Source organism: Tachysurus vachellii, chromosome 22 (genome assembly GCF_030014155.1).
Source record: "Tachysurus vachellii isolate PV-2020 chromosome 22, HZAU_Pvac_v1, whole genome shotgun sequence".
Lineage (NCBI taxonomy): Eukaryota > Metazoa > Chordata > Actinopteri > Siluriformes > Bagridae > Tachysurus > Tachysurus vachellii.
In genome coordinates this window covers 10,080,046-10,094,466 of record NC_083481.1, presented here as the reverse complement: position 1 = coordinate 10,094,466, position 14,421 = coordinate 10,080,046, and the positions used below count along the sequence as shown (strand labels likewise).

At 35.2% G+C, this 14,421-nt stretch overlaps 1 protein-coding gene across 1 annotated transcript; it reads right to left on the bottom strand.

Moving 5' to 3' along the window:
- Positions 1–4,289: 4,289 nt before the first annotated feature.
- Positions 4,290–13,560, bottom strand: gnl3l (G protein nucleolar 3 like). Its single transcript, XM_060858418.1, has 15 exons — positions 13,449–13,560; positions 13,314–13,354; positions 12,382–12,498; positions 10,450–10,566; positions 9,929–10,012; positions 9,682–9,817; positions 9,033–9,136; positions 8,625–8,769; positions 8,451–8,538; positions 8,192–8,366; positions 6,652–6,794; positions 6,308–6,444; positions 6,081–6,211; positions 5,605–5,773; positions 4,290–5,406 (listed from the first exon to the last, which is right to left on the bottom strand). Exons 1-15 carry the CDS (start codon positions 13,459–13,461, stop codon positions 5,339–5,341), a joined length of 1,668 nt encoding a protein of 555 aa, XP_060714401.1. The 5' UTR covers positions 13,462–13,560; the 3' UTR covers positions 4,290–5,338.
- Between the last annotated feature and the right edge of the window lie 861 nt (positions 13,561–14,421).

The following is a 14,421-nucleotide window of genomic DNA, read 5'->3' as shown; positions in this document are numbered from 1 at the left end:
GTCCCAAAGAGTAGAGGTTATAAGAGCAAATGGAGGACTAAATCTGGAATAGGCAAAAAGCATATGTGAGTGAGAAGTTCAGGTGTCCACAAGTTCAGGCGGTCATATCTGGTATCATTGAAATACTAAAAAATTCCATAAGGCCAAAAAATGGAAAAATAACAATGTAAAAGCATCGTAAGACAATTATGAAGTTTCTTTATTATTTATTTTCAAGGTAGACATTTAAAATAAATGTAATGGGTATGTCTTGTATTTATGGTGTCCTATTGTGCAGAAAATACTGTATTTATTTTAATGTATTTATTTTAATTCCTCAACTCTTTCTACTGTGGTTATGTTGGACTGGCATTACACTACATTATGAATTGTTAAATAATTAAAGTGTAGCATCATCTGTTAATGGACACTTCTAGGACTGATGTACCTATTGGAAACCACCCTTTAATAGAATATGTTCTTTGTAAATGCAAACTTCTGGTTGTACTGTATTTTGAGCTGAGTTATGTGCACGTAGTGAGTTAATACTGAATTTGTGCATGTCTCTATTCAGACTCAGATAGAACCAGGGACCTGCATGTTGTTTGGACAGTTGTGCCACAGATATGAATGCAGTTATCTGCAATCGGAGGTTGAACGTTAATTATACTTGTGATTAGTAAATATTTTTTCCAGAACCACACTGGATCTGTGTAAACTCTGAATACTTCAAGACTGTGTAGCCTACTTTGCTATTGGGATCAATAGATCTAAATACAATCATACAAAATAATAAATAGTAAATTACTTACTTATCTGTGAACAGATGATTTCTTGTCTTTCTCATGACACATCTTTCTTATCTTAAAATGTATCTTATAAATGACAGCGTTTAACAGCTTGCATTTGTTAAGCGAATTTTAGCTCTGCATTACATTTTTAAATAGCATTAGATATGTTCCAGAGTGATCTAGAAATTTGATTTAACAGCAACAGGATATTACAGAACATGGACTAATGGGATGTTTATACAACTATTTTTGCTGATATTGAACCAAGGCATTATCTGATTGCTGCCATCCACTTCCTGTTCTACATTGTGCGTAGCCCAACCCTGTGCTTAGGATTTAATTAGTGCTGAATGCTTAATCTGTTTGCATTTTCCCAGAGATAAGATTTCATACTTGTCTTTTGTAACACTAAATTACACAAACATGGCTGCTTCAAGTTGCACCTTTGAGTTTCTAAGATGGACCATAGTTCCATATGCATTTTCATTCTTTATAAAGACTGGTATTTAAAATTCATAATTAATTTGATTGTGTTTGGACCATAACTTAATGTGATTTTTGCTGTATTTGTCTTTTTTTCTCTCCATTTTTGTATTTGCAAAAAAATAACTACAGGAGACAAAAACAAACAAACTAGTCATTAAGTCTGTAGCTAGGTAAGCTGAGGCACTCAGGTGTGTGTCTCCATCATGCCAAGAGGACAATGGCGATGATCTCAAAAAAGCAATTTTGCTGCCCATCGTTAAAAAAATCGTTATACGGTTTATTGTTGAACAACTTGACATTCACTAATCAGTAAGAATTGTTTACAAATGGAGAACCCTCGATACCCAGACAACGTAAAAAGCCCAAGAGCTACATCAATTGATCTTTAGGCATCTGTAAGCACAATCAGAAACCACAGGTGAGAACGCTAGACTATGACAAGGAAAAACTTACTCAAATGATGTGTGGAAGAAACCTTGAAAGGAACCAGGCTCATAATGAATCCCGTCCTCATCTGGGTGACACTGGACAGTGTCTTTTCTACAACAGTTTATAATCAAGTTGAATTGTGCAACCAAGAATTGATGGGTCAGTATAATTTCTGAGTTCATTATCGACTTATAATGACACTAATTATATAATAATTATTCCTTCCCACCAATCATTTACAGGTCATTTACCACTTTACCTTTTCTAGGATCTTGGAGATAAAAGGGAGGTTTGACTTCCTGTGTTGGAACATTTGCCGCGAGTTTTGTACCTGCCTCGGCATTTAAATTATACTGTTTTTTCTTTTTGGTTAATATTTTACGTTGCTTTCTTTTATTAAACTCTACTTTTTTTATCGCAGTTCATTTTATTACTCTTCTTTGGGAGTCATTTTTTTTTTGTTTCCTGCCTTCAAACAGCATGTGGAGGAAATGCCCTTCAGATCTTTTTTCTCATTCAAGTCAAAGGTATGTAATCATTAAGTATGGCAAACTTATATTGCACACATATAATCATAGCATTAAAAACCATGGACTGATTAACTATGGACTGAATAATATCACACGGAATAGATGTCACTGATATAGATATCATACCTCAGTGATGACATCACAGACCATTACCTCATAATGAACACTACCTGTAGAACAGATTAACTGTGTCTCACCACATTATCAACTCGGTAGAACTATTATTCCGACCAAAACAGATTCACAGATTCAACCTGGAGCGAAAGTGGAGAAAAACTAAATTTGAGGTTTTTAGAATAGTGTGTAAGGACAGTATGTCCAGCTATAGACAGGCTCTAAAAACTGCTAGGGCTGAGCACCTGAGTAAACTCATAGAAAATAACTGGAACAATCCCAGGTTTATATTTAGCACAGATATCTGAAAACATGATTCCATCACAGTTCAGTAGTGAGGACTGATGTTCAACATATGAGAGCACCTTGTGACCCAGTCTCACCTAAAGCGCTACACTCACAACTACAGCGCTTTATAAGTACAGGACAAGAAGAGATCGATAACTCTAAAAAGAGAACTCCAAAAGCAAGACATGTAATAGACTGTTGGGTCAGAAAGGAGTACAGGGTAACTTCTAAGCAACTAAAGGCCTCTTTTACTTTGGCTATGTTAATGTTCATGAGTCTGCCATCAGGTGAACACTGAACAACCTTGGTTTGCAAGGTAGAGTTGAAAGGAGAACGCCACTACTCTCCAAAAAAGAACATTGCTACCCATGAAGTTTATGTGGACAAGCAAAAGGACTATTGGAAAAATAATTTGTGGAGGAATGAGACTAAAATAAAACTGTGTTTTAAAATGAGAAGCAAGGAGAAAGGAAAATACTGAATTCCAGCATAAGAACCTTATACCATCTGTGAAACACGGTGGTTGTAGTATCATGCTTTTGGATCTGTATTGCTGTATCTGGGCCAAGACAGCTTGCTATCATTGATGGAACAATGCATTCAGAATTATAGCAGTGATCTCTAAATGAAAATGGCAAGACATCTGTCTATAGCCTGAATCTGAAGAAAAATTGGGTCATACACCAAGACAAGGAGCACAAGCAGCCAAGTCTGTCTACCAAATAATATTTAAAGAGAAACAAAGATAATATTTTAGAATGGCCAAGCCAATGTCCTGACTTTAATCCAAAAGAAAAATTGTGGAAGGACCCGAAGCAAGCAGTTCATGTGAGGACACCCACTAAAATCAGAGTGTTGAAGCTCATCTGTACTGAGGAATGGAATTAAATGCTTCTAAGCTGTTGTGCAGGACTGATCAAAAGTTACTGGAAACTTTACTTACAGTTATTGCTGCACAAGGGCTTACAACAGATACTGAAAACAATTGTTAACATACAAGTCACATATGTAATGCTGAATCATTTTTCTCAATAATTAAATGAAATATAATATTGTTGGCTCATTTGTGTTTGTGTTCACTTTGTTTACTTTTAGGACTTGTTTAAAAACTTTGTTTTGGGTCATATTTATGTAGAAATATAGGAATTTCTAAAGGTTTTACAAACTTTATATACTATATATATATATATATATATATATATATATATATATATAGTACTTTATATACTTATATATATATTTTATACACATACACACACACATACATATATATATATATATACATATATATACACATATAGTAATAGAGTATGATTGAGAGATTGTATTCTGATAATTACTTTTTTTAAGGCAACTTTAAATTCCAGAAGTTTCTAGGTCTGGCAAATCTTTTGGCATGATTTTAAGTTGTTGCACAGAATCCATGTTCTAAACTAACCAAATTGAGGTTTGCTCATAATCAGGTTGCTCTAAAGCTGCTGGGTACAAAATTTAATTTGAATATATGCAATTAAAGAAAGGATATTATTTATGACCACTCTTCAGGTGCAACCCTCATGAGGATTAGTTCCCTTTTGAGGATTCCTCTCAAGGTCCTTTCCTCATATCGTCTGAGTTTTTCCTCAGATAACTTAAATTTTTGTCCAATGTTTAAAGTGCAATACAAATAAAATGAGCTGAATTATATTTATTAGCATTTAAATGCATGCACATAAAATCTACACAACCCTGTGAAAATGGCAGGTTTTTGTGCATGCAAAAAACTAAACCTACAGAATACATAACAGATTAGAATATAGATAAATTATTTAGGACCCTCTGTCTCAATGTGATTTTACAACAAAGTTGTTGTAAGTGAAAAAAACTATTCAGAACCATTCGGAAAATTACAATGACCTGGTTGATTAGGTGTGCAAACCCTTTTGTAATTGGATGTGGCTGTGTTCAGAATGAACCATTAGAAAATTAGTGTCAATGAAATAATTCTAATATTCTATTTAAGCCCAGAAAAGATCAGGTGTTGGATCTTCAGCTTCATGGGACAGATAAATCCATCTGCAAACAGCTTACATAGCAGGTATAGGGGTATATATATAAAAAAAAAAAAAAGATTACATGGACCATGGAACACTTTAAAGGCCGTCAGTAAAAAAAAAAATAGTGGCAGCTTTATGAGCTGCCTTTGTTCAGCCAGAACTGTGACATATCAAGGTTGAGTGTATAAGATTCTCCTATACAATTTGATGGATCTAGAATGTTTGTTCTAGAAAGAACAGGAAAATATTGGCAAGTCAAGACATGCCAAGCTGATAAACAGTTGCACATCACTGAAATATATATGCTTAAACCATATCTTTCTAAACCCATTATTTTATCCTACAGAGTATTGGCTATGCTTCTGTTCCACCTGCTGGTGGAAAATGTATTTTTTATTTTAAATGCAAAAGTAAAATTGTTCTTGGGTCTGTCCATAAATCAGAGTGTCAAGAAAAAGTGGTTTACTACCGGTTCATGAAATTGTAAACCTAACTGGTTACATTTTGAAACTGATCAAAACAAGGTCTCCATCACAGCAAGGCCAAATGTCTGAAACAGCTTCTTTAAACAGCTTTTATCCTGCTTGATGTTCGTTAAATGGTAGACAAAGTCAACAAAAAAAAGTTTGTTGGCAATGAGAAGTTCCTGTTTATGTGCCTGGTGGTGAGTTATTGTTGCTCAATTTCAGCTGTCCAGAAAGCCAAAATTCATGGCTGACACGAGAGAATCTGAGAGTTTTGTGGCAAGTTTGTCTATAGAAAAAAACAGAAAGAAAATAAGTATCAAGTGTTTACAATACCATCAGATCAGATTCATTGTTAAGTGACATGACAAAACTGTTCCTAGAAATCATTCATTTGTATTATACACTTTTTATCTGCCAAATGCATGACGTTATGAGTTTCTGTAAGTGAAGTTCATGGCTTATAACTGGCTGAGAGAATAAATACCTGCTCTTTTTTGCTGTCTCTTCCTTTTTTTCTTAGCAGCTAGAAGTGCATGGCCTTGTTGAAGTGGGTCAACATCTAGAATATCCAAATCCACAGGCTTGGCAGTTGAATCAGTCACTGCACCATATTTTATTTTTCCAGCTTTCAGATCTACAGTCATGGGTCCAAACTTAAAAATAGATGAAAATAAATAATCAGACATTTTTAAATATGACAATATTTAAAAAAATCGAAACTAACTAATACTACTTTTTGTATACTAATTTTTGTGTCAGGGACTAATTAATACAATAAACTGCATTGGAACTGTACTCAGTTGGCTCAAATGTGCTTATTTTAATCAGTAGTTCCTTAAGAGAGATTAAATAAGACACTGTAAAACAGGTTTCTTTAAAATAAGATTCTGGGCAGGTTATATAAATTGTACATTTAATCTTTTAGAAATATGACTGGGTTTTTTTTTATAAACTATGCACCTCTGGATCATCTGCATCCACACAAACAGAAGTGTGTTGGGAAGCTACTTCTGGTCCCTCTTCATGGCAGATATCCGTCATTCCTGATGTGGTCATGCAAAAGTCCATCTCAACATTTCCTGAGTTACATTCTAAAATAAATTACATTAAATAATTATTAGAGGAATACTAAATCAAAAGTGCCAAAATTGCTGTAAAATATAATTTTCTTCTTATTTATTCTTTACCAGCTAAAGTCTCCTGGTTTCCCTTTTCGAGCTCGTCCCAGTCAAACTCCTTGCTCATCTCAGTTAAAATCTGAGCGCTGACATGCACCGGTAGTGTGTGTGTTTCCGGAGGGTGTGTGAAGTAGTTGATACGTCCTCTGTACACAAATTTAAAAGACTTAAGTAACATTTTAATAAACCCTGGTCACATGAATTCAGAGGCACAATTTTTGCAAAAGTATCTGAGGCAGTTTGTGTTACTGTGTCAACATCTTTTCAAATTATTTTGCAAAATAGCTTTTATACAAGTTAACACTTAAAATTTATAGCTTGTAAAAATAATAGCTTGTTAATGCAAAACTCACCCTGTCCAATCCATAAGAACACTCTTAGCAGCTTGGTCGCTGTCAGGCATTCCCCCTTTTTTCAACTTGCCCTGACGATGGGCAAGCAGTGCCAGAAAGTCTAGAGTTGTATGAAAATCTGGAACACCAAAGTGGTCCATAATCTAGAAGAGACTCTGACAATTAATAAAATAATCTCCCCTGTTACACAGGTTCAGTGTTTTGGCTTTTCTTGCCCATATTTCTGTTTTTAAGCATTTAATGTAGCTTGAGAGAAGATCAGGCATACATTAAGCAGGGACAGATGCAGAAATGTTGATATTAAAGCCTTAAGTAGGGAGACTGGCCACCTCATATGATTAAGGGCAACAAACCCTTACATGTAAAGACATGAGGTTAACAGCCTGGATAAAGAAGCATAAAAAGATGGTTGAAAGTAATCGGGCTAAGATTTTTTGTCTAGAGACCCCTCTCCAACTCATTTTTTGAACAAGAGATTCATTAAGATGTTAGAATTACTCTACAAGAGATCAACTATGATCACAGCATGACCATTGCTATCTAAATCTGACATTATGACCTCAGTAAATCTACCAAACTACAATATCTGTGCTTGTCAGTGAATTTGCCCATGCACACCTTAAGTCCTGTAATGTAATATGTGAAAATAACCAAACAACCTCTCAAAGACATTTGCTTCACATCTGACCCTGGAGTTGCCTACAGTGAGACTAGCTGTGGATGGGGACACCAGAGGAAGTGCAGGATATCAAGGTCATTCTTATCTATGTAGTGCCTTTTTCCTATGAACTGGTAATCATTTGCATTTTATTGGAAACACCATACACTTGGGCACGACTTACTCAAGGATACGTCGACTCCCCTGCTATGTTTTCCTCAACGTTGTATGTTGCTCTGTCCTTTCTCCAACTGACAGATGGATACGCTCTCCTCTACAATGTCAGACACATTCTACTCTCAGCAAAACATGAACAGTTTTGCAAAGGTCCCTGTGTCCTCCTTCCACATGTGGCTTTAGCCTCCATCGTGTGGCTTTAGCCTCCATCGTGTGGCTTTAGTTCTGCCTCTCAATGGTGCATTACCTGGGTTTCATAATCACCCAAGGTGAATGGCACCTTTCCTCTGATTGTTTTGTTGGTGAAATTCACAAACAGCTGTTACACAATGAGGTATGCTCAGTTATCTTGGTATTATACATACCAGACAGAGTCCGCTACTCAGGTAGTGTAGCCCAAAAGAACAGCCTGATTTCACTGCATGGACAAATGCCATCATCCAAATTCTGCTCTAGCACTAGGTCTCCCAGATAACACTTGACCTCACAGGGACTCCAGAAGTTTGTAGTTTGTGTAAAAAAATTACCCATTTGGAAGCAAATCATTTGGAGTGGTATCTAAATGCATAGCTCAGTAGAAGGGAATAGGGAATAGCCTTTTATACCCGTAAAATCCAAAATGAAAGTTTTTAATTGCAATCTAAAATTTGAGTACCCAATCAGAACAAAATTGTAAAAAAAACAAAAACAAAAAAAATTACCCACCTGTTTTTTACTGCAGCGGCGTAAAATTATTTCAACTGCTGGGACTGGGTCAACTAACTGTTCGATTTTCACACAGTTCCGAAGAATAACACCAGCATCGCTGGATGAGGTCATGACAATACCAGGACAGTCCAAAATCTTGATGTGTTTGTCTATATGCACCTCTTGTAGGCACCTGGAAGAAACAGATATGCTAAGACAAATTCAAAGAACAAACCACCACATTTGCAAGAGAACAACGTATCAAGAAATAGATTACTTTGTTACACCAGGGGTAGCTCCTACAGTGCAAGCTCGTGCTCTCTTCAAACTGTTAATCAAACTGCTCTTTCCAACATTAGGAAATCCTAGAACAATAAAAAAAAAGGGGTCATTAAATGTAATTTTACCCAATAAAAATCACCTTACTCAGCTAATATGATGAGGAACTCACCAACAACTCCTACAGTTATCGTTGTCTTAATGTCTTGGAGACGACAATAGTTGTTGAGCAGCTTCATAAGACATTCAGCCCCTACACATGCACTGCTGCCCAGGAGTTCTTGAGTGGCCTGGCTCACTGGCACATGGCTACGTTTCTATATACAATGAATATCAATCATTAGTTAATCAATCAATAAAGACCAATGTGCCATTTTAAATAGAAATTTAGGCAATGAATCTTAGATCCGCACATAACACACTAAGATTGGCATGTGAAAGACAGACCCTGCTACCCATCCGGTCTGTTTATGCAGGCTTCAAAAATGTATAATGGGACTAGTAGTTATTACATAGTATACATAGTCCTTATTTCTAACCAACTGCATGAGAATACATGCTATTACATGACGGCTCTCACCAAATTCTTGTTCTGCTGTTGGGTGGAAGATTTGAAGGCCACTGTGGGGAACTCATTGCGAAGATACTTAATCCACTTTTCCACAATGTCCTTGGGCACCAGATCTTATATAATACAAACACAGAAGCTCTTGTTACACCATACAGTCCCTTCTGAAACTTGTGTTGTGTTAAATTCACTGTTTAAACCCACCCATTTTTCAATTACCCAAAAACACTGGAACACGTGACAGAGGGGTGCTTTTGTTGCCCAGGTGTGCACTGTTAGTTTGATTAAACAATAGAAATCAGTATCTACAAACTGAGCCCTTGTTTCTCTCAGTGAAGACTGAAACTGTTAGTAAAAAGGATTAAAAGGGTTAAAAAGAGCTGAGCTGTCCCAATAGCTGACCCAAGAGCTGTCTATAAGGAAAAGCAATCCATTTTGAAGCGGAGAAGAGGGAAAAAAATATATGAGCCATTGCACAAGATCCTTTTTTAATCTCAAACCCAAATGTCTTCAATGTACAGTTAAAAAAATAATAAACAGGTATCACTGTTAAAAACAGCTTAATATAACATGTTTCTGCTTTAATAATTCACCTTGTGGTTTGACTATTTGGCTCAACCTGACATGCAGTAACTTCGCATTGCTTCTTGTTTCCACTTACCAATTTTATTAAGAACAAGAATAATTTTCTTAGAGGTTCCACTCTGAACAACAGCTTGCTCAACCTGAGGACAGCGACAGCCTAACGGATCTCTAGCATCCAAAACCTCCAATATAACGTCTGAGACTTGAATCACCTGGTTGAAAATGAACAAATAGTGCGTTACTAAACAAAAATACAAAAATAAATAAACACACAGACAGACTGGGAATTATACATCTGAAGAGTGACAAAAGTGTAGACTTACTTTTTTAAATTCTCTGTAATACATCTTCCTTGAATTCTCATTTTCAAAACTGACATGTTTCTCCAAATTTTTCATTTCTATTTCCTGCACACAGAAATATATTATAGAATTACATTTTTAAACCAACATAAGGTGTGGTTTTAGGGGTTAGATGTAATGATTTTCATGTACATCTTATTAACAAATTTTTTTGTGCTTTCAGTGTCCACTGTGAGGCTGAGAGGGCTTGGGCTTTTGAGTAGATTTGACCTCTTTGGGAAACACTGTATACTGAACCTCTATATATATATAAAAAAAAACCACATTTCTTAAATCCTATAACAGCAGTGTTGCGTAGTTTAGCATAGGTGGTTTACTTGGCAAAATTAGGTTTTATTGGGAATCACAATTTAAATATTTAAAAATGATGAAAGAATCTAAATCAATTTATAACCATTGATTATCATTTACAATAAAGCCACATGGTAAAAATGTTATGAGAAAGTATAGTTCTTCTACTGTACATCTGGATGACCACCAACCCTTTGTTCAAATTCTCGCTGTCGTTCCTGGACGTCTTTCTGGAATACATCGAGATTCCGTCTCTTCATCAGCTCACCATCCCTGAACTGCTGCTGCCTCTGGCGCTGTTCCTCCAGCTGAAAACAGAACACAATCTTTATACTGCTGTGGTTTCATTTCTTGCCACATCTTACATTCTTACCAAATGTTAACCCTTCTGGACACTTTGGGACGCTTTTGTCCATTAGGTAGCATAATTTCCCAATTTTTTTGGCCATCTTTCTGTTTCAGATAGAGAAATTATTTTTTGGGGTTTATATAAAATGTATTTTGGAAAGAGTCTTTTGAACTTTTGACCAGGTCTATAATTTTCTGTGTTCAAATTTTACACCCATGTGTGCTTCGAGACCAAAAATGTCCATTAATCCATTTGATCTAAAAATATAAATCAGATTAATATTTTTCAACATTCTTCCATAAATCTGATAATCAACCTCATTTCTAATCAAAACTGCTAATATAAAAAAATTAAAACTAATTATTTAATTACCAATTTAGTGATATCTCTAATTTGCATAAACACACACTGACATTCATTAATTTTCTACCGCTTATCCGAACTATTCTCGGGTCACGGGGAGCCTGTGCCTATCTCAGGCATCAAGGCAGGATACACCCTGGACGGAGTCACACTGACATTTTTAATATAAAAAAGTGAACTGAATATTTTTATTTTACCTTATATCACAGTCTTGGATATATCAAATATTACTAAAATTAGCATTTATGCATTGTTATCTTTTTTCTAAGATTTAAATTTTTTTGCCCTCATTTACTTTTCACTTCTCTACTGACTGCCATTAAACCACATTTAATCATTGCATGACAAAACTCTGCATTCTTCTTAATGTGGTAACATTTATAATTTTTACTGTTGACAATAAGGTGGCACCATTACCCTATTGCACAGGCCTGTGCAAAAAATAGCTTATTTTCAGGCTATTTACATTGAGTTCTATGGAGGATATCAGCATACTATAGTGTATACTATGCGTGTTTGCGTGTGTGTATTCAGGCTTTCAAGCAGGATTGCTGGAAAGCCTGAACACACCTCTGATTACTCCATAGAACTCCATGTAAAAAAGCCCTGTGTAACAGGTCAATGGCCCGATTTTTTGTTCAACAGTAAAAATTTTACCTCTTCCTAGCAGAGGAAACCATAAAAAATCAAGAATACATACTGTAATGTTTTCATGTCATGGCTGTGCAACGAATAAACGTAGTAATAATGGCAGTCAACGGGGAAAAACAGCTCTGATATGAAATTGAAAGAGAAATAAATAAAATCTAAGGCTGTGCAAAAACTATCAATGCATAAAAGCCAATGTTATCAGTAATCTTTAACATATCCAAGAGTGCAAAAAAAGGTAAAAAAAAAAAAAAATCCAATTCACTTTTTTTAATATTACAAATAAGTCATTTTCTGTGTATTTTTATGTAAATTTGTGTGTAAATTCACTAATTAACTAATATAAAAAACTTTTTTAGTAGTTCTGATTAGAACTTATATAAGTTTATTTTAGTGGAGGTTTTTGGCCACAAACATCACGAAAGGGTAGTATGTTAGGATTCAGGTTTGGACACTATTGTCCAAACACATAATGCTTTAAATAAATAGTGATGTTTTAACTAATGTTTTTAGACCTGCAAACTGATAACATTTTGTTTTGGAGTACCACAATCCAACATCCAGGTTCACTGGTACTACATTATACTCAAAAACATGTCACGAGAGCAATCTTTTGATGGAAATGGTCATTTTGTTGATATGAATTGATTTTTAGAAAAGGTACACCCTGAGAAGAGGGAAAAAAAAAATATTAATATTGCACAAACGTTTTGGACACATGATAAACATCTGATCAGTACATCTGAAATTGCTAACCACTTACCCTCTTTTTTCGATGTTCAGCTTGTTTCTCATTGTGTTCTTTAAAGTTAGGACCATTAGGCAATTCAGGATTTTTTCTTCCTCCTCTTGGGTTTGTCAGTTGTTCAAAGGCTTTGGCCTGTACAGAGAGAAACACTTTTCAATATGGCACAGATCGTGCTCAATCATTATGCTTCTGCCGTTTGTTACACAGGTTTAATAAACGTAAATATATAAGTACTGACTGGCAGATTACAATAAACATGATTGCACACATCCAACTACTCTATACCTGTTCAACCAGCAAAATATAATTGGAAACACAATGTAATTTGGCATGTTAAACACTGCTTACTCCAACAAAAGCTGAAAACATATACATATGCTTGATGTACATCTCGCCTCTCACGAAACATCTTAACTAGGCTGCTAAAGCAAGATCAGCACAAAAATAAGTTTGCATCAACCCTTAAACACATTCCTGCTCAAAATATATAAAGGGCTGGGGATGTTTATTAGCATGGACCAAACTTCAATAGAACTGATATCAAGACCCATATATAAGGGGTAATATCTTGGGATAGATGGCAGATCAGTGTTCCTTCCCCCTTAAGTGTAATAAGACCTATAATGAATATCATAAGCGTAATAATACCATAATGACACTTCACATAAAACGAAACCTGAAGTAATTTGTAGACGGTCCCTTAGCTCTTTCTACCTCAGGCTCGAATAGACATCTTAACCGTTCAAAATTTAGGTGGTTCATCTTCTGGAGATTAAAAAAAACCTCATTTTATCATTTGTGTACCTGTTTTTTAATTGTTTATTTATGTACTGATGTAAACAGATGAGAGAAACTGGTGTTAGGAGAAATCCAAGTCTGAGGTGTTTTTAATGTCACTGTAATGTTTACACTGAAGGCTAGTAAGCTTAGTTACATGAACTACGCACCTTTTTAACACAGAACCCCAGTCTTTTCGCTCGCTTTTGCTCTATAACAGGATAAAACAACGTAAAGTTAGCTGTAATATTATGTTTGTCAAATTACAAGTGACAAACAGACAAAAATATAAGGAGACGACTCACTAGCTTTGGACATGGCCTCGCACGTGCGACAAAATACCGTGTAATTCCTACAAAACTAGAGTCTTATTCAAAGTAAAAGTCTTTTATACTTCTTCCGGTTGATGAAGTTGACTTTAAACGGAAATAATTACTGACACCTATCGGTAGAGATGGGAGAAACAAAACATTTCGAAACAGTGAATCAATTGAACCGTTCATGAGTGATTCACTGAATTGAATGATTCACTGAGTCGAAACACCACATTCTAGCGACACCTGTTGGTCAAAATAGTGTAAAGGCAACGACATTTAGGCCCAAACATAATGCCACAAACAATTGCAGATATCTTCACAACAGTGTAACGTTTTCAATATAATTTTGCAAATCATTAAATAATATTAAATATTAGTGTTTCAGTTATGTTTTTTTGTGAAGACCATTTACATGCAATTACTATCTCTCTACATGTTTTAATTACTTTCACATGTGTTTATTATGAAAGCTGCCTGTAAAACAAAGTGAAGTTGTAATGTTATGACTCAGGGAGACAGAGAGGAGAACTTTTGGATGATAAGAAAAGGTGCATTTTTTTCTTGTACTTTCATGCCTTATAAGCCTGTGTGAAAGTGAACACAAATTTTTAAAAAAATAAATCTGTTGCAAGAATAAAAACAAGACTATATCTCATTATCATATATATCAAATATGTCATTATGAATTTTGAAGTTTAATTTTTATAGAATTTTAGCACTTCAACGATTTCCTTTCTTGCACAGAACTTGTCCTTGCTTTGGAAAAATCTTGTTCACATGGCACAGATGTAGCTGGTATTGACAGTGGAAGTTTTGATGTAGCTGGAAGTTGAAAGTGATGAGAGAAGAAAGTTTGATGTTTTGCCCAAAACTTCAGTGGATCACTTGTTCTGTTAATACAAGGTGTGTTTAAGTATTTCTCTACTTAAACTGTTACATCTGCATTGACACTGTGGACATT